At 39.8% G+C, this 20286-nt stretch overlaps 1 protein-coding gene across 8 annotated transcripts in view; it reads right to left on the reverse strand.

The window, feature by feature from the left end:
* LOC306842841 (reelin-like) overlaps positions 1-20286 on the reverse strand; it is a 140707-nt gene that overhangs the window by 37734 nt on the left and 82687 nt on the right. For all 8 annotated transcript variants that reach the window (XR_013781786.1, XR_013781787.1, XM_079373969.1 and 5 more), the window contains exons 24-36: positions 19910-20096; positions 19017-19222; positions 16715-16886; positions 16421-16627; positions 11572-11807; positions 10293-10450; positions 9736-9949; positions 9510-9586; positions 6033-6191; positions 5761-5955; positions 3278-3551; positions 523-663; positions 247-424 (exon numbers count right to left, since the gene is read on the reverse strand). Coding sequence is in view for 6 of the 8 variants with exons in the window: in XM_079373969.1 (XP_079230095.1) it covers positions 247-424; positions 523-663; positions 3278-3551; positions 5761-5955; positions 6033-6191; positions 9510-9586; positions 9736-9949; positions 10293-10450; positions 11572-11807; positions 16421-16627; positions 16715-16886; positions 19017-19222; positions 19910-20096 (2404 nt within the window). In the remaining 2 variants the exon portion in view is untranslated. The remainder of the gene's footprint in view (positions 1-246; positions 425-522; positions 664-3277; positions 3552-5760; positions 5956-6032; positions 6192-9509; positions 9587-9735; positions 9950-10292; positions 10451-11571; positions 11808-16420; positions 16628-16714; positions 16887-19016; positions 19223-19909; positions 20097-20286) is intronic.

The following is a 20286-nucleotide window of genomic DNA, read 5'->3' on the forward strand; positions in this document are numbered from 1 at the left end:
CTCAAAATAAAGTGTGAGCAGATATGAGGTAGACAGTCTACTAATGACTGCTATTTGACATGGAGCTGCAAAGATATTTAGAGTTAGTAGAATGTCGAAAGTGGACAGTCAAAATAATGTGTTACTTATTAAATAAATGCTGGAAACAAGTGGTCCTTTACTGCTGTGAGAATAGACGATTTGATGCATAAGGCAGTGCAGAAATTCAATACTGGAAGATCACTGCTGTTTCACTGCAATACTCACTCCTTTAAAGAGGAGGGCCGTTCCTGATTTCAGAGGTTCTCCGCTCAGCGTGCCTCTCTCTGCCCCGTACACCTCCGGCCAGACATCAGCCCTCAGGTTCTCATTGAAATCTTCCTTCAAAACAGACGGCAAAGCAACTAGAGGCACGCAGTGAGGCCCGCCGAAGCCCTTATCACAGCTGAGCAAGAGAAAAACCAGCATGACTGCAGGATCACTGAGGAGCATGAGAGGCATATGAAGCTATCAGGAGCTAAAGCAGCTGGTGTCCACACTCACACACAGTGTCCGCTGTCACAAAGTCCATGACCGGAGCACATCCACGGGCAGCCGGGCGTCAGCAGCACACTGTCCAGCACCCAGCCATCAGCTCCAGGAGCGAAGTGAGGCTGGATCCAGCGGAACCGCGTTCTGGGTGAACTACAGGATTGGGAACAACATTCAAAACTCAGAAGATTCCTTCCAGATTTTCCTATGAGGTTTTATAATGGGTTTTGTTCTGAGTAAAACATAACTTCATGATATTTAGATGTTTTACTCTACAACGTAAATCATACACAGCTATACTGAAAATACACATTTTGAAGCAGTTATGCCCATTTTTAAAAACGTATGCTTTTAATAAGTTTGACGTGTGAGTATGTGCAATTTATGTTTACCACACACCTTATTTCTCTGTTGAACTGAAAAATGCCATTAAAAATAAAAGAACATTGGTAACACTTTATAATAACGTCCAGTTATAAGTAATTTATAAGTGATTAGTTAATGATTAACTAATCGTTTACAAAACATTCATAAGCAATTAATAAGTGATATGCTAACAATTTGGGTATGTTTTGTTAATTCATTTAAAAGTCATTTACAAGTAATTAGCTAATGATGAACTAATCATTTACAAAACATGACTATGCATTCATAGATGATTAATAATTGATATGTTAATATTTTTATCTATGTTTTGTAGAATAAGTTTTGAATCATTTACAAGTGATTAGATGATGATGAACTAATCATTTACAAAACATAACTATACATTCACAAATGATTAAGTATATGCTAACAATTTATAAATCTGTTATCTTTAGTTATCTTTAAATATAGCATCATGAAATAATCAAACAGATCCTTAATGGTTAATAGTTACTAGTTAATATATTATTAATCACTTATAAATCATTGAAATGTCAACATTGTACTATTATCTCAATAAACATTATAAATCATTTACAAAGCTTTCTGCATCCCCTAATCTAAAGTGTAAACTACTCATCAGTTGTAAATGTTTTACAAACTTTATGGTTTCCAGTCGTGTGTGCGTAAATATATATATATATATAACTGATGAGTAGTTTACACTTTAGATTAGGGGATGCAGAAAGCTTTGTAAATGATTTATAATGTTTATTGAGATTATAGTACAATGTTGACATTTCAATGATTTATAAGTGATTAATAATATATTAACTAGTAACTATTAACCATTAAGGATGTGTTTAATTATTTCATGATGCTATTTATAAAGATAATTTATGACAGATTTATAAATCGTTAGCATATTACTTAATCATTTGTGAATGTATAGTTATGTTTTGTAAATGATTAGTTCATCATTAGCTAATTACTTGTAAATGACTTTTAAATGAATGAACAAAACATACACAAATTGTTAGCATATCACTTATTAATCGCTTATGAATGTTTTGTAAATGATTAGTTAATCATTAACTAATCACTTATAAATGACTTATAACTGGACGTTATTATAAAGTGTTACCAGAACATTCTTGATGAAACCCATGGTGAATAAATGTCAGGATTTACACACAGTGTAACATTAGCGATGAAAAGGTGTGGACACATTTATTTTTGCAGCTGATCTTATTGGATTTACTTTCGTAGGAGTTTCTCTTTCAGGTGCAGCATTTATGAGAGGAGAGAATTAAAGGTGGGGTAAGATTTCTGGTAGCCAATGTTGATATTCCAAAAGGGTCTCGCCTCTATTTTGATAGCTCCGCCCCACACATACGTAGCCTAAGCAACCCAGGCAACGATTAGTTCTGTGAAACAAATCAAAACCAATGTTGCACCGCGTCTACACCGGACACGAGCGACGTCCAAAAATACTATAGACATCATTATAATCAGTGATGCTGTCAACACTGGATGTTGCACGGCGCGACAAATCTCCGACAGAAAACTGTTGCTGCATTCTATTTAAGACGTGCTGACACTAATTTCAATGATTTTTTTATTTGTCACATATACAATTATACAGAGTATAACCAGCAGTGAAATGTAGGTGGCAATGGTCGCTTTATTGTGTCCAGGCAGACTTTAGCTGTTGCGGCGCGTCCGGTGTAGACACGGTGTTACTTACCTATCGAGAAGAACCAAAGCAATCTCGGTGTCCGATCGCAGGCCTTCCGCTCTTTGAGTTCTCTCCAGCGCTGGAAAGCTGATCCGATATTTACACGGGTCCTACTTCTTGCCTTATCTTTCCGCAGACGTTTTTCTCTGTTTGTTTTTTATCCGCCATCTCTATCTTTCTGTCGCTCGGCTCGGCTGTTCACTGAACGCTCTCTCCTCCACATCATGAGTAGACACGCCCCTTACTGCTGATTGGCTACAAGTTTGTTTTGGTGCTCGGCCCGACTCAGTTTTCTGAAGCGTTTTTGAAAAATTACATACCCCACATTTAAAATAAATCAAGGTGATTTACTAAAGTTTGTGCTTTGCAGTTTACTGCTATCCGTGCCATCACTTCGTCTTAACCTATTTTGCGCATGTGATGTTAGTAGACGCACTGATTATCGTTGGACACGTACCAAGGCATATAAGCAAAATGTAAAATATCATGGTACATACCAAAGTACCACATTATTATCATTTAATACCATCACTGTTGCTGCCACAGAATTTTATTTTTTTTGCAGGGGCTGTACAAATGTATAGCGTGGGACTGAAATGCGTGTATAAATCATCTGAGACACAACCCCAGCATCATCTGTGTAAGAGTGGGAGCGGGTCCTACATGGCAACGCTGGGCAGGTAGACGGTGACTCTCCTCCACTGCAGGAACTGAGGAGCGCTGTACACGGACCGCTGCGTGTATCCGGAGCAGCCGATGGCCGGAGGCACACACTCGGGCGTGATGAGCGTCCAGTGTCTCCCGCAGTCTGTGGAGAACTCCAGATGGACACCATGGGCCGGAGACGCAGCCTTACTGCAGCCCATGCTCAGATCGAACTGCAGGAACGAAGATCCAGACACCTCGAAATCCCAGCTTTCAGCGTAACGCGGCCTCTCTAGAGAGAGAGCATTCATCACCTTAAACCCAGCTGCATTCAGATCACACTGATTCTGTGATGCAAGTGTGATTCATTCAGATCTGAAGGGGTTAATCTTTCTATAAGGCTATTTATGAATACTGTAAAGTCACTTTTATAGAAATGCTTTAAAGATAGAACTACAGTGGTGGCCAAAATAATTAGAACACTAGCATTTTCAGTAGGGCTGAACCAGAATATTTGATTATTCGAATATTCGTTGGGTGGGTTGGCATTCGATCTTCAATTTTGAGATTCGAATATCCTTTTTTTTTTTTTTTTTACACCTGGCATCCCCCGCGAAACGGTTCTCAACTTGTCCGCCTGGCTGAACATCTGCACCAGCCAATGAAAGACGTTCGTGCTGACCTATAGCATATATGAGCCCGCTTATATTATGAACTTAAGCGCGCAAAAGACACGACATGTGAACGGACCCTCTGCTATCACAAAACCGAATGCGATGCATGCATTTTCTTTCTGTCAACTGTCCCGAGATGCGAGCGAAAGTCTTGGGTCAGCGTGCTGTAGCTCTTGTAGTGCAGACGAGATGCGCCGATATGAAGCCGCTTTGAGACCACAACGAGAGTGAAAGAGAGAAGACGCGGTCCAGCTGAATCACTCACGCTGTTTTCAAATGACTGATTTAATCTGATATTTTGTGTGGATTTATTTATTCATCTAACCTACATGCTATATTTAATAAATGTTTGCAAGATTTTCCCTCATTATAAACTCGAAAGCTGCGGGAATGAGTAAAACTATGCGATATGCCTACACACAAATTCAGGACCTGATTAAATATAATTCTATTATACAGAGATTAAAAATATATATGTAAAATAAAATTCCATGACTTTTACTAAACTTTTCCAGGTCTAGAAATGGCTGTTCGCTTCCGGCTCGCTCTGTTAGTTCATTAAATGTTTATTAATTATGAACGTGTCGCATGTCCATATTGCACCAAAATGCAACACTGCACTCCCTTGGGTCCGCAGCAACACACCTGCCGCGTGTGAAGTCATTGGATGAACGTTTCTCGACACAATAAAAATGCAAACAGGCAGACAGACGCACAGAGATTCCTGCCTTTATTAGAGAGAAGAATATGTTCAGCCCCTCCCTCCGAAGCTTCGAATATTCGGTGTTGATTCCTATGGAAGCTTCGAAGCTCAAAAAATGGTATTCGGACCAGCCCTAATTTTCAGCAGTTTCAGCAAAAATAGTTTTAATTCAGTTATCATCTCTATCTTTTGCTGTAGTGTGTCAGTAGGAAATATCAGTTTACATTTCCAAACATTAATTTTTGCCATTAATTGTAATAATCCAGTGAGATTTTTGTCTGAGAACAGCCAGTGCTCCACACAGAGATCTGATCTGATCATCATCAGTCTGTCTGGAATGACATGAAGAAACAGAACAAACTGAGACTAAATCCAGAAGAACTGTCTCCAAGACGCTTCAAGAAACCTCCTGCAAAGCTCCTGAGAAACTCTGCTCAAGTACACAGAGGACAAAAGCTGCTTTAAGCACAAAGGATGCTCACACACAATGTTGATTTCATTTAGTTAATAAAAGTTCATTGATAAAGAAAATCTATTTATGACATTTTTGACAGCATCTTCATTTTATAGCATTTTTACACAAGTGTCTAAAACTTTTAACGGTAGATTAGCTTTGCAGGTAGCTTTCTTGAAGCGTCTTGGAGACAGTTCTTCTGGATTTAGTTTGTTCTGTTTCTTCATGTCATTCCAGACAGACTGGAGGATGATCAGATCAGATCTCTGTGTGGAACACTAAAATCTCACTGGATTATTACAATTAATGGCCAAATGAATGTTTGGAAATGTAAACTGATATATCCTACTGACACAACTTAAAACCATTTTTTTTAGCTGGTGAAAATACTAGTGTTCTAATCATTATGTATGCAAATACAAACTGCCCCTTAATGAAGTCTGAGCAACTTAGTATTGTGCCACCCTTTGTACACATTGTCAATTTACGTTATCTAAATTATGTATTTAAATATATTATTGTGAACACACATCTGATAAACATGTTCAAAGGAGCCAATTCACACTCCTTCGACATCACGCTGAGCAAACGCCTCATTTTCCAGATGAAAATGCACATATAAATGTCTGTGATGAACATGACGTTATGGGTGTGTTGGAGATTAACTCACTGTCCATGACCTCGGAGTTGAAGTTCAACACTGAGTCTCGGCTCAGACAGTCTGCTGTCACCTCTCCACCTACGACTCGATACCAGTTGTGTCTCAATGGAGACGTGCCATCAAACGTGTCAAAGAACCCACTTCTAGCGCTGTCGTTCATTCCGATCAGAATGTTATCCAGACCCCACTGGGCCGAGTGTTTACCTGAGACAGAGGAACACATGAGGTCTTGTTTGTGTCCTATCAGGCACTGTGTTGTGATGACGCTGGTCTGTTCTCACCCTGCTGCGGCTGCCACCAGCGGAACACGGTGTGAGGCGTCTTGGCCGCGGGCGGGAGCTCGATCGTCACCACCTGAGGCTCCAGGAAGGAGCCAAAGTCCAGCTCTCTCAGGAGCTGCCACTGAACGCCATTGTTTATGGAAAACTGGACAATCACACCTGTCAAACATAAGCAAGGAATAATGGCTGATTTACTGAGAAAATAAGAAAAAGGAACAAGCAGCAGTATTTTTGGTACATCATCATCCAGATGATGTGATTTACATAGATGTCAAATTACATAAAAAGGATGACAATATTCCAGTCCAGTCCATGTGACCTACACTGTAAAAAAATTGTGATTTTAATGGTAAAAGACTGTAAAAATGCTACAGTAAAAACCTATTAATTGGTTCATGGTAAGTTCCCTTACTATATACAGTGAAAAACCATAAATGGACAATCTCACAATTCCCAGTTACATTTCACATTTGATGTACTGTTTCTTCTTTTTTTTTTGTTACCAGTTATGTTCATTGGTGTTGTATGTAACATCTAATGTTGTTAAATTAATGTCTGTTGCATTATTTCAGTATCGTGTGTTAAAGGGATAGTTCACCCAAAAATGAAAATTTGATGTTTATCTGCTTACCCCCAGGACATCCAAGATGAATTTCTTCAGTAGAATACAAACAAAGATTTTTAACTCAAACTGTTGCAGTCTGTCAGTCATATAATGGACCAGCCAACATGTCCATGTGGGCCCCACATGGGATTTATCTGGGCTATATGGGTGTCAACTGGGCATGGGCTCAGAGTGGGCACTTTAATGGGTTGAATGTGGACCCCAGCTTGGATAAAACAGTGGGCCCCAGTTAGGTTGCCCATTATTGTTTATTTGTGGGTCTCATATGGGCCACATTTGGGCTATATTAGGATATATTTATAGTTACATAAATTAGTTGTTGTTTTGTTTTTTGTTTTTGCGGTTGATTTATTTTTATGCAATTATGGGAAACTAACATTAACAATTAAATAAATTGATTTAATTGTATGTATTTCATGTGTTTTTTTTAATATCATGGAGGATTATATCATAATGTACGGTGTATAACAATCCAATACTATTTAATTTATGAATAATCTCATTTTATTTTATTTATAAGTATAGGGTAAAGGGTATTTGTTTTTACTTATAATCTAAAAGCACTTAACAGTTATATAAAAATTAAAATGTTGGCAGATAACCAGCAAACTTTCAATAGGATGCTTTATTTATACAATCACGGGGCAGAAGCTGAAAACAAGTTTATGCTCGAATGTTTCTGCGTGTAACGCAATCGCCCATATAACGCTTCTACTTCAATAAAAAAAGTTTTTAAAGTGAGTGCATACGTCTGCTTCATAATAGATTAAAAATGCTATCTTTGTGGGCAAACGTGTCGGATGTGTAAGTCAGACAGCTATTTCACTGAACGGGGCTTGAGAGAGAGTTGCTAGTGAGGGCACTGGCCTCTGATTTATTAATGTCCATCAGCCCAAAACAGACAGCACAGAGAATGTAATGAGTTGCATTTTAGGTGTTATTAGATTTAAGGTGTTACCAAACATCTCCCCATGCTTTGGCATGGCACCATGACGGATATATTGTGAAGATGAAAGCTCACAAGAGTGTGGTAAGTTAACTTTAATTTTCTACTTTTTTTTAATCTCTTTATACGTTTTATTCTGATGATGTTTGCAAGATATAAAGCTACATTAATTATTATAAGAATATGTGAGCAAATGCTCAGTTTCTGAGTCAAGCTGTGCTAACTTGCCTTTTCCTCCCACAGCATGGCTGTCAGACCAGGGGGAGACTCGTCGTGAAGTCCTAAGTGTATGATACATTGGTAGGTATACATTAAAATAAATGTGTACAGTTTTCTTCATCATCATGTACGTATTATTGAAATTTTACTTGCTCACTTTCCTAGTAAACTAGTATTTTCCTCCCGCAGCGGCACTAGCAGACCAACTGGGAGACGAAAAGTAAGTTAAAAAGGTAAGTAGGTAACCTTTTAAAACACTTGCAGTTGTCTCATTTGTTTTATCAATTAAGCCGTGGTAACTAGCATTTCCCTCCCGCAGTGGTGCTGGCTGCCCAGCTGGACCATCGTGAGGCAGGCGGGAAGAGTCATCGCCATAAAGAAGACCACTTTAAATGTTTTGAGATGATATGTGTTCTCTGATTATTGTTGTATAGTCTTACTAATTAAGTACATTAACTCTTCAAACTTTTATTTTTATATTTACACATTTATTTTCCACTGGCACAATGTGTTATCTGTGATTTTACTTGTAGGCTATATGTATGTTCACTCATGTTAATATGCTGGTAATTCTGTGTTATTAAAGTTCAGCTGTCAAATATAAAAGATGTATCATGAATGAAGCTGTTGGTGTGAAGCAATAACTTGTGTTATTGAATATATAACTAAATAAATTAAAATAAAAAATAATAGTACACTTAAAACTACTGTACTTTATTTCATACCACAGTAAAATTACTGTGAAACTCAGTAACTACTGGATAATTGTTGCCAGTAAATTACTGTTAATTTGACGATAAACATTTTACGGTTATACACTCGTTTGAAATCAAACTGTGTTGCATTGTGTAGGCTGTCCCGCAACAAAAATAGCTCCTAGAACATAATTACATTTCTAAACTGAATAGTGTCACTTTTAACTTGTTCATATTACCTTTAGTAGTATAACTATCTCTTTAAGTGCCAGTTTTGTCACTTAGGCAGAAATATGAAGTACTAGCACGGCTTATTTATAACCATGCAATGCTTTTTAATGCTCGTGAATGTTTCGGTAGTATTTTAAAATAATTGTTTTTAATAATAAATGTTTTTCTTTCTTTACTGTGTTTTAGGTATGAAGCTGAGAAGCCTGCACAGGCCCAGGAATAGTATCATTTCATCCTGTTCAAGTATTTTTATCCTGTTTTTAATCCTGTTTTGTTTTATTTTGTTTTACCCAATAAAAAAATGATTTTTTTTAGAGATTCTGAGTTGAAGTCATTTTCTTAACAGTTGAAATATTTTAACATGTAATTTAAAATGTATTGAGCACCACATAAAATCAACTGATATTAGGTCAAAAAACATTGCAATTTACAGTTTTATTGCATATTAATTTTATCCAGAGGAATTAATAAAAAAATATAAACGGGACCCAGTTCTGACCCACCGTGGTCCCACAAAAACCCCATATATGGACTATTTGTGGGTTCAGTGTGGTCACTCATTTGGGCCCCATAATGGTTCTGTATTACCCCCTTTCCACCAGCAGAAACCAGGTGTTAGTTCAGAGCCAGAGCTATTGCCAGTTCTTAGTTGGTTCGACTGGCGAGCTCTTTAAGAACCGGTTGCTTTTCCACAGGCTAGAGAGCCAATACAGAGCCAGGACTTACGTCACTGAATACTTTTTATACTCCACAACATTCACCTTCGTTTCGGGAGCGGGGCCGAGTGCAGGTGGAGCCCATGTTTTTTCCTCCGATACGAATGTAGAACTGAACCAAACTGTGCAGAAAAAGTAAACAGAAGACGACAGAGTGTTCTACATGAGTTAGGGAGAAAACAAACACAAGCAGTGAACGTGAAACACACGGCTGGCATGAAGGTCTAAAGCCTCGTTGTTTGCGAGCGTACAGCAGTGTTGTGGCACTGACCGGGTGTTGGTGGTGTCCAGCGGCATGGTGCGAGCCTCTCGTCTGCCCAGGCTGCTAAAGTACAGCGCTTTACCTTCGCTGATGCTCCCGCAACCGTCTCCGATCTGTCCTCCGCTCAGGCTCTGCCACAGCGGGCTCAGCTTACCCTCAAAATCCTCCACCAGCTCAGTGGGACTCGGAGCAGACGGGACACAGCTGGATTGGTCCACCTCCACTGACCCCCGCAAACACAAGCATAACCATTCATTAATGAACATGGAAACAATCTATAACATCACATATAGTGGTGCCCTGTGTTGGGTAATGCATTACAAATAACGCGAGTTACGGAATCAGATTACTTTTTTCAAGTAACTAGTAAAGTAATGCATTACTTTTTAATTTAGAAGGAAATATCTGAGTTACTTTTTCAAATAAGTAACTCCAGTTCCTTTGTTTCTCATGTATTGGCTGACAGCTCTGGTGTTGCCATGTTGAGAGAAATCAGGAGAAAGTGCAGAGTGTTGTGTGTGTGAACGCATCTGAATGAAGACAAACACAGGGTGAATGAGAGTTACCTGTGTATCCCATATCGCAGAAGCAGACGCTTGAGATACAGTCTCCGTGACCGCCGCAGTGATTGGGACAGGGCTCAGAGATGTAGACACCATCCAGCGCAAACGCAGGGGCGTCCCGATAGACATTGCTCTCCTGGAACCAGCGGAAGCGCGTCTTGCTGAAAATGACAGGAATATAGAGATCACACACAAGAGCTCATCAAAACTGAGGCTTATAAGTATTATCATAATCATTACCTTGAAAAAATAAATCAACCCCTGGGATATTTGCATGAGGCGTAAAGAAATGCTGGTAACACTTTAGAATGCTGTTCCATCATTAATGAATAACTACACAGGAACAAAGGAGTAATGTACTATTATCATTGTAGTAACTACTATTACCTAACAAGAAACTCTGATTATTGTAAGCAATTGCGCTCAGTTGAAACTCATAGTTCACTATTAGCTAATCAGTAACTGCAATTTTTTTTCATATATTCTGGAGAACTCCTAAGAAATACCGCATATATGTTCATAATTAATATGAATTATGCATTATGAACGTTATGATATATGTAAGGTTTTGGATAGTAATGACTCAAGTGTTACTACATCCTTCTGAAGAAACTACTAATTATTTGTATCAGTATTCTAAAGTAAAGATCATGGTAACCCACTAGTAATGATTTAAGTGTTACCAAATCTATCAAAATGAAGTACTAACTAGAACCTTACAAAACCCTCAAAAGCTTACAATTATTTCAGTCATTACTAGAGAATTATCATATTATTCACTTTAGAATACTGATCCAATTAATGAGCAATTCCCTCTGAAGAATTTAATAATACTTGAGTCATGACTAGTGGGTTACCATGACCTTCACTTTAGAATTAATTATACATTATACAGATTCATAATTAATATGAATAATACATACAGTAGTTCTTAGTAGCTTTTAGGGAGATATGAAAAAACAGTAGTTACTGATTAGATAATACTGAACTACCACATTCGACTAAGCACTATCACTTACTAATTCATTAATCAGAGTTTCTTGTTAGTTACTAGTAGTTACTAGAGTGCTAATATTGCGTTACGCTTGTGTTCTTGTGTAGTTATTCATTAATGATGGAACAGTATTCTACAGTGTGAAAATGTGTGAAATGCCTATAAAGCATTTAGAAAATCTTCAGAAAAATATTTAAAATAACTGTTCTTTAGAAATATCCCCATGTCTCTGACAGTATGAGTCCATGTTTGGACCCCGTTCTCAAAACAGTCCCATTGTCCAGTTACCTAGCGGCCACGATCCGTGGCAATACGACCGTGATTCTGGTCCAGCGCTCGTAGTCTCCCGTGTGGTACACAGTGGGCTCTCTGAGTTCACGTCCGCTGCCCTCGCAGCTTGTGGCCCCAGGGGATGCTGGGTAACAGCCCTCCCGCACCAGAGCCCATGTGCGGCCCGCGTCATGAGAGTACTGGAGCAGCACGGGCGCCGATGCACTAAAGATCGACTCACAGCCGATATTCAGCTGAAGGAGAAACAGCACAAAGTTACTGCGCTGTCTACACTGTAGAAATATGAAAAATGATGTGCCAATCAAGTAAAATAAAAATTATATGTTTATAATTGGGTGCGTAGATTCAATGAATAGAGAAAAATACAAAAAGCAAAGGCAAAAAATCTGCACACCAAACAAAAGGCAAAGTTCACGGTCCTTTAAACAAATCTTTATTCCTTAAGATTTACATGAAGGTGACAACAAAAACTAAAGTGCACAAACAAAAAAGTGACACACACACACACACTGCGTTTCCATGTTTTATGGGGACTGTCCATAGGCATAATGGTTTTTATACTGTACAAACTGTATTTTCTATCACCCTACACCTAAACCTACCCCTTACAGGAAACTTGTATTACTATCCTTGTGGGGACATTTGGTCCCCATAACGTGTTAAATACCAGTTACACACACACACACACACACACACACACACACACACAAATGCAAACGTTTCAGTTCTTGCTAGACTATCTTCAGTGCATTTCTACACAGTAGAAATGACACACTGAGACAAACATTCATTGTGGTAAAATCATTTGTCTGACCCGTACGTAATGAATTTTCCTACAAGAGTGATTTAAGTTTGCAGTAGATGCAAAACGCTATTACTGTGAGTCTGCAGTTAGCAGATGATGCTGATGCTGCATGTGACACACTTCGAACCACACGCAAACAAAGACGTCTATCTGACGTATGTTTACACCGACAATTAAATCTGCAGTAAAAATAAAGCAGTGACAGATTGTTTCTTCCATATTGTGACGCATATCCAAGTATAATGGATTATCAAAAATGAAGAAAAAAAAACTTAGGACAGAAATTGCTTGGTTCTGTGCATCAGTTGTTGATTAGATGTTGAGAGGTGGGCGTGGCACTCAAAAGTGTATGCAGATGTGCATAAGTTTGAGTAAAGTTTGGAGAACCTCAAGGCTCATTACTAGGCCCCTTACATTTCATTCAGCTCTATATTTCTTCGCGGCCGGATGAATTCATGCGTTCATGACCTCGAGGCTGGATTATTGTAATGCTTTATTGGGTGGTTGCTCTGCACGTTTAATAAACAAACTCCAGCTGGTTCAAAATGCAGCAGCTAGAGTTATTACTAGAACCAGTAAGTACGACCACATTAGCCCGGTTCGGTCAACACTGCACTGGCTCCCTATTAAATATTGTATACATCTTAAGATCTTGCTAATTACCTATAAGGCCCTGATTGGTTTGGCACCTCAGTATTTGAGTGAACTCTTATCACACAATAGTCCTTCACGTCAGCCGTGATCTCAAAACTCTGGCCATTTGATAATACTTAGAATATCAAAATCAACTGCGGGCGGGAGATTGTTTTCCTATTTAGCGCCCAAACTCTGGAACAATCTACATAAAACTGTTCGGGAAGCAGACACTCTCTGCCAGTTTAAATCTAGATTAAAGACCCAGCTCTTTAGCCTGGTTTACACATAATACACTATCACATTTCTATAATTCAAATCCATTAAAGGATTGTTAGGCTGCGTTAATTAGGTCAACCGGAACCGGGAACACCTTCCAAAACACCCGATGTACTTGTTACATTGTTAGAAGAATGGTATCTACGCTAATATTAGTCTTGTTTCTTTCTTATTCTCAGGTCACCGTAGCCACCCAGATTCAGACTGTATCCAGATCAGATGATCACTGCAGCCACCCAGATCCAGTCCGTATCCAAATCAGATGGTGGATCAGCACCTAGAGATGACCTCTACAGCCCTGAACGTCAGCGGAGACCAGGACAACTACAAACCCGATTACAAAAAGTTGGGACACTGTACAAATTGTGAATAAAAACAGAATGCAATGATGTGGAAGTTTCAAATTTCAATATTTTATTCAGAATACAACATAGATGACATATCAAAAGTTTAAACTGAGAAAATGTATAATTTTAAGGGAAAAATAAGTTTATTTTAAATTTCATGGCATCAACACATCTCAAAAAAGTTGGGACAAGGCCATGTTTACCACTGTGTGGCATCCCCTCTTCTTTTTATAACAGTCTGCAAACGTCTGGGGACTGAGGAGACAAGTTGCTCAAGTTTAGGAATAGGAATGTTGTCCCATTCTTGTCTAATACAGGCTTCTAGTTGCTCAACTGTCTTAGGTCTTCTTTGTCGCATCTTCCTCTTTATGATGTGCCAAATGTTTTCTATGGGTGAAAGATCTGGACTGCAGGCTGGCCATTTCAGTACCCGGATCCTCCTTCTACGCAGCCATGATGTTGTAATTGATGCAGTATGTGGCCTGGTATTGTCATGTTGGAAAATGCAAGGTCTTCCCTGAAAGAGACAACGTCTGGATGGGAGCATATGTTGTTCTAGAACTTGGATATACCTTTCAGCATTGATGGTGCCTTTCCAGATGTGTAAGCTGCCCATGCCACACGCACTCATGCAACCCCATACCATCAGAGATGCAGGCTTCTGAACTGAGCGCTGATAACAACTTGGGTTGTCCTTGTCCTCTTTAGTCCGGATGACATGGCGTCCCAATTTTCCAAAAAGAAATTCAAATTTTGATTCGTCTGACCACAGAACAGTTTTCCACTTTGCCACAGTCCATTTTAAATAAGCCTTGGTCCAGAGAAAATGCCTGCGCTTCTGGATCATGTTTAGATATGGCTTCTTTTTTGACCTATAGAGTTTTAGCCGGCAACGGCGAATGGCACGGTGGATTGTGTTCACCGACAATGTTTTCTGGAAGTATTCCTGAGCCCATGTTGTGATTTCCATTACAGTAGCATTCCTGTATGTGATGCAGTTCCGTCTAAGGGCCCGAAGATCACGGGCATCCAGTATGGTTTTCCGGCCTTTACCCTTACGCACAGAGATTGTTCCAGATTCTCTGAATCTTTGGATGATATTATGCACTGTAGATGATGATAACTTCAAACTCTTTGCAATTTTTTTCTGAGAAACTCCTTTCTGATATTGCTCCACTATGTTTCGCCGCAGCATTGGGGGAATTGGTGATCCTCTTGCCATCTTGACTTCTGAGAGACACTGCCACTCTGAGAGGCTCTTTTTATACCCAATCATGTTGCCAATTGACCTAATAAGTTGCAAATTGGTCCTCCAGCTGTTCCTTAAATGTATGTGCATTTAACTTGTCCGGCCTCTTATTGCTACCTGTCCCAACTTTTTTGGAATGTGTAGCTCTCATGAAATCCAAAATGAGCCAATATTTGGTATGACATTTCAAAATGTCTCACTTTCAACATTTGATATGTTATCTACATTCTATTGTGAATAAAATATAAGTTTATGAGATTTGTAAATTATTGCATTCCCTTTTTATTCGTAATTTGTACAGTGTCCCAACTTTTTTGGAATCGGGTTTGTAGATGAGCCCCAGAGACTGATCCCCAGTGAAGACCCTGTCTCCTAGACGGCCATCGGGACAAGAACACAGGAACCAGATGAGTCCTTTGCACAATCTGACTCTGCTGCAGCCTAGATTTAAACTGCTGATTTTGTCTGGCCAGAGGAGAATGACACTATTTCAACACACTATTTGTCGAAATAGTTCTCGTGGCGCAACTGTAACGTGTCTGACTCCAGATCAGAAGGTTGCGTGTTCAAATCAAGTCGTGGTCAGACGATCTCTTCTTGACATCCAACGTATGATGTCTGATATGAAAAACGTTCTTTCCATTGCGTAACGGGATAGATTAGGATCTTAGGGGCAGTCGTGGCCTAATGGATAGAGAGTTGGACTTGTTAACCCGAAGGTCATGGGTTCAAGTCTCAGGTCCGGCAGGGATTGTAGGTGGAGGTAGTGAATAACCAACACTCTCTCCACCCTCAATACCATGACTGAGGTGAGACCCTTATGCAAGGCACCGAACCCCCAACTGCTCCCCGGGCGCCGCAGCAATGGCTGCCCACTGCTCCAGGGGTATGTTCACTACTGTGTGTACACTTGGATGGGTTAAATCCAGAGCACAAATTCCGAGTAAGGGTTATCATACTTGGCCACACACCACTTCCCTTTCCCCTAAATACTACACGTCTAAATACTGTAAAGCTGATATAAAGCCATCAAGCTGATGTAAATCATGCAAAAAATTATGCTTTGAAATCTGCATTGTTAAAAGTGCTATACAAATAATAGTGATTGACTTGAGGGGCGGAGTTTAAGAGCACTAAGTGATTGGAGAAATTCTGCACATATCACTGGAGGGAAGATCCAGTTATGACATTCTGATGAAAAATTATGGGGAGCATTAAAAAATGAATAGTTTGTTCACAATAAGGTCTATAACATATGCATTTAGAAAATGGATTCAACTTTAAATTCAGGCAATTTTAATTTGCCAATGTTAAAAAGAAGCACAGTAAAAACTCCATATGAAGTCTTGTTGTGCGCCAGTGTTTGATGATTTGGGGGCTTCTCTTAGCAAAATTGTATTTGCAATTAACTGGGTTAATTAATCAGTTTATTATATAATTAATTTGATTGCATTTTTAATCATTTGAGAGCTTTAGAAAGTATTTAATACTTATGAAAAAGAAGAATTCCTCCAAGCAGCCTTACATCAGTACCTTGAACTGCAATGTGTATCCGGGACGTAGCGCCAGGTCTCGAGTCACTGCCATCCGGTCCCCGTCCGACCGGCCGAACACTATGGCAGAGGGAGTTGGAGCACAGAAACTCCCATTACGGTCCTTGTCCATTCCTTCATTTCCCAGCATCAGCCACACACTCATCTGGTTGAGCGGATGATCAAAAGCCGGTTTCTCATAGAAGTTCTGCAGGGAGACGTGAAGCACAGGAGAATCAGAGCTCTGTCGTATCTTCATGAGCGCTGCAGCAGAATCCACTTGTGTCCATCTCACCTGAGGCAGTGTCGGATCGGCCATGGGGATGATGTGCTTCTCTCGCTCAGACAGGATGATCACATCATCGATGGCCCACTGATCGTAGCCCTCGCCCGAGTGCAGCGGCTGCCACCAGCGGAAACGCGTGCAGGGCGTTTTAGAGGCCAGAGGGAGTTCATAATGAACAAATCTGAGCCAAACAACATCATACAGTCACAAACACTCAGATTCGCATAAAGATGCTACATACACAGTACAGTGGACGTGACACTGACAATATTTCAGATGCTTAGATAAAACAACTAGTTGCAATATTTAAATCATTATTATGGCCGGGTCACAAAGAATGTGATACATTCCACTGCATGACTAGCAATTTCTTACTGTTAAATTCTGAAAAAACTGGTGTTAATTATAGGACCAAAAACCTCTGCATGTTACCCTTTGGAGATATCATCAGGAAACATGGTGTTAGCTTTCACTGTTATGCTGATGATACTCACCTCTATATTTCTTCATGGCCCGACGAAACATACCAATTCGCAAAACTAACCGAATGCATAGTTGATATAAAAAATTCTGTTAATTATTGGAAAAAAAATTATTAAAAAACCTCTGCATGTAGCAACCTAGAACACTGTCTAACAAGTCAAGTCAAGTCACCCTTATTTATATAGCGCTTTTAACAATACAGATTGTGTCAAAGCACTTAACAGTATAAAATTGGAGGATAGAGTGTCAGTAATGTACAATTAAACATTAAGTTTTCAGTTAAAGACATTTCATTATTGAATTCAGAGATGTCATTGTCTAGCTCAGTTTAGTTTAAATAGTATCTGTGAAATCAAATTGACGATAATCGCTAAAAAAAAAATTACACGATGGCTTTTTTGTAAAATCTTTGTCATCAGACAGGAACCTAAGTGTGCTATTTGATAGCAATCTTTCCTTTAAAAGCCACGTTTCTAACATTTGTAAAACTGCATTTTTCCATCTCAAAAATATATCTAAATTACAACCTATGCTCTCAATGGCAAATGTATAAATGTTAATTCATGCGTTCATGACCTCAAGGTTTGATTATTGCAGTGCTTTATTGGGTTGTTGTTCTGCACGCTTAACTCCAGCTGGTCCAAAATGCAGCAGTTCTTACTAGAAAGTATGGAAGTATGACCATATTAGCCCGGTTCTGTCAACACTGCACTGGCTCCCTATTTAACATTGTATACATTTTAAAATCTTGCTAATTACTTATAAAGCCCTGAATGGTTTAACACCTCAATATTTGAGCAAGCTCTTATGGCATTATAGGCCTCCACGTCTGCTGCATTCTCAAAACTCTGGCAATTTGATAATACCTAGAACAGGGGTCACCAAACTTGATCCTGGAGGGCCGGTGTCCTGCAGAGTTTAGCTTCAACTTGCAGGACACCGGCCCTCCAGGAACCCTGGTGACCCCTGGCCAAGAATATCAAAATCAACTGCGGGCGGCAAATCATTTTCCTATTTAGCGCCCAAACTCTGGAACAATCTACCTAACACTGTTCGGTATTAGTCTGTTTCTTTCTTATTCCGAGATCACTGTAGCCACCAGATCCAGTCTGTATACAGATCAGATGGTCACTGCAGTCACCCAGATCCAGTCTGTATCCAGCCCAGATGGTGGATCAGCACCTAGAGATGACCTCTACAGCCCTGAATGTCAGCGGAGACCAGGACAACTAGATGAGCCCCAGATACAGATCCCAGTGAAGACCTCATCTCCTAGATGGCCATCGGGACGAGTCCTCTGCACAATCTGACTTTGCTGCAGCTTAGAATTTAACTGCTGTCTTGTCTGGCCAGAGGAGGATGGCACACTATTTCAACACACTATTTCCCTGTTTAATACTGTAAAGCTACTTTGACACAATCTGCATAGTAAAAAGCGTTATATGAATAATGGTGACTTGACTTGACTGCATTGCTCTTTGAAAGATGTTCAGCTTTTAATAATCCAAGGTCTCAAGATCCGATTCCATTCCACTTAACATTTCACTGCGTCGCACATTTGTTTTAAACACCAAAACTTGTTCTGCATGAATGGATCCTTAGTTTAAATAGGCCTTTTCTATTGCCAGTTTGTTGCATTGAAGAGCTGCGGTTGGGTGTTGTGTAATGCCCGCTCATTTACTTTCAATTGACTCCCAGCAAAAAAATCAAGAGAGAAAGAATTGTTTGGATGTATTACATGTAGCTTGATACTGGAATTCCTCATATTAAAGGAAAAATCTTAAACGAACAGAGCATTATTGACTGAGTTGTTCTGTGGCGTTCTCACCGTTGTTTGGTGAAGTCAGTGAAGTACATCTCTGCGATCAGACCCCAGCTGATTCCGCCGTCATTGCTGTACTGCAGCAGAAGCCCCTCCTCTCTGCTGTCGGCCTGGTTACACTCCGCCCCGTCTCCACCCATCCGCAGGTAGAACTGCACAAACTCTGCCCACTCTGTGTCTAGATCCCAGCTGACCAGCTGCCGCAGCCCAGCCTGATGACCAACGACAGTTACACAGCTTCTGTGACATAATATCAGTGATCACAGACAACAATGCCATCTAGTGTCTCGCTTTACATCATGATGAAATGGGTTTATACTCCAGATTCAAACTAGATTTTGTTTCACTCATAGTTTTCATCTCTCACAGAACACTGAAGTTCAAGAACAAGGCCTGTGAATTAAAAAAATGAAAAGGACACTGGGGGATCAGAACCAAATGTGAAGGAATCTGATGATGATTTCACATCAATATAAAAGCTTACAAGAATACAGACGTTGACAAGTTACATTTATTTTGGAAAATATGGAAGCCTGTATTAGATCAGGGAATATTTTCACTTTATACTGGTTTTATGCACTCTATCATATTTTTGTGACATTTTCATTCATTCATTCATTCACTCTCACTCATTGATATTCTAGGGATTCATATATTCATGGATATTTATCTTTGACATCTTTTACATTATTTTGTGTCTACTTATTTCTGTACATTTAAATATACTGTAGTGTTGTTTGTACAGTGCCTCACATTTGTTGAAGTGTTTGCCTTATCAGAAAACTAAATAAAGTTTAGCAAAAATCACAATACAGACTTCCTTTCCGAAAGGGAAACTGGAGAAGCAAAACAAGCAGAAAGAGTCCAGCTGTAACCCTGCATCATGGCTGTTATCGTACCTTACTGAAGTACAGAGAAGACCCGGAAGAAACCACCCCACAGCCCTGGTCGGGCGCCACGATCTCGCCTCCGGTCACCTCCTGCCACGCTGACATCAGGGTCTCCTGGGACTCGAAGTCTGAGAGCAAACTGGAGGCCAGAGTGTTGAGCGGCTGGCAGTCTGAGCCGGCGAAGCCTTCATCACACCTGGAACAGAGCAAATGCATGACCTTTCATCTCCAGCGGCTGATTCATGAGCCGTTGCTGGACGCAGTGACCCAACAAATTATCCCCGCTCACCTTGAGCCGTCACATACATCTGAACCTGAGCTGCCCATGAACGGCTCACAGTCAGCGTCTCAAACCGCGTTCAGCACACATTGATCATCCATGGTAA

This window comes from Barbus barbus, assembly GCF_936440315.1.
Source record: "Barbus barbus genome assembly, chromosome: 23".
NCBI classification, from domain to species: Eukaryota; Metazoa; Chordata; class Actinopteri; order Cypriniformes; family Cyprinidae; genus Barbus; species Barbus barbus.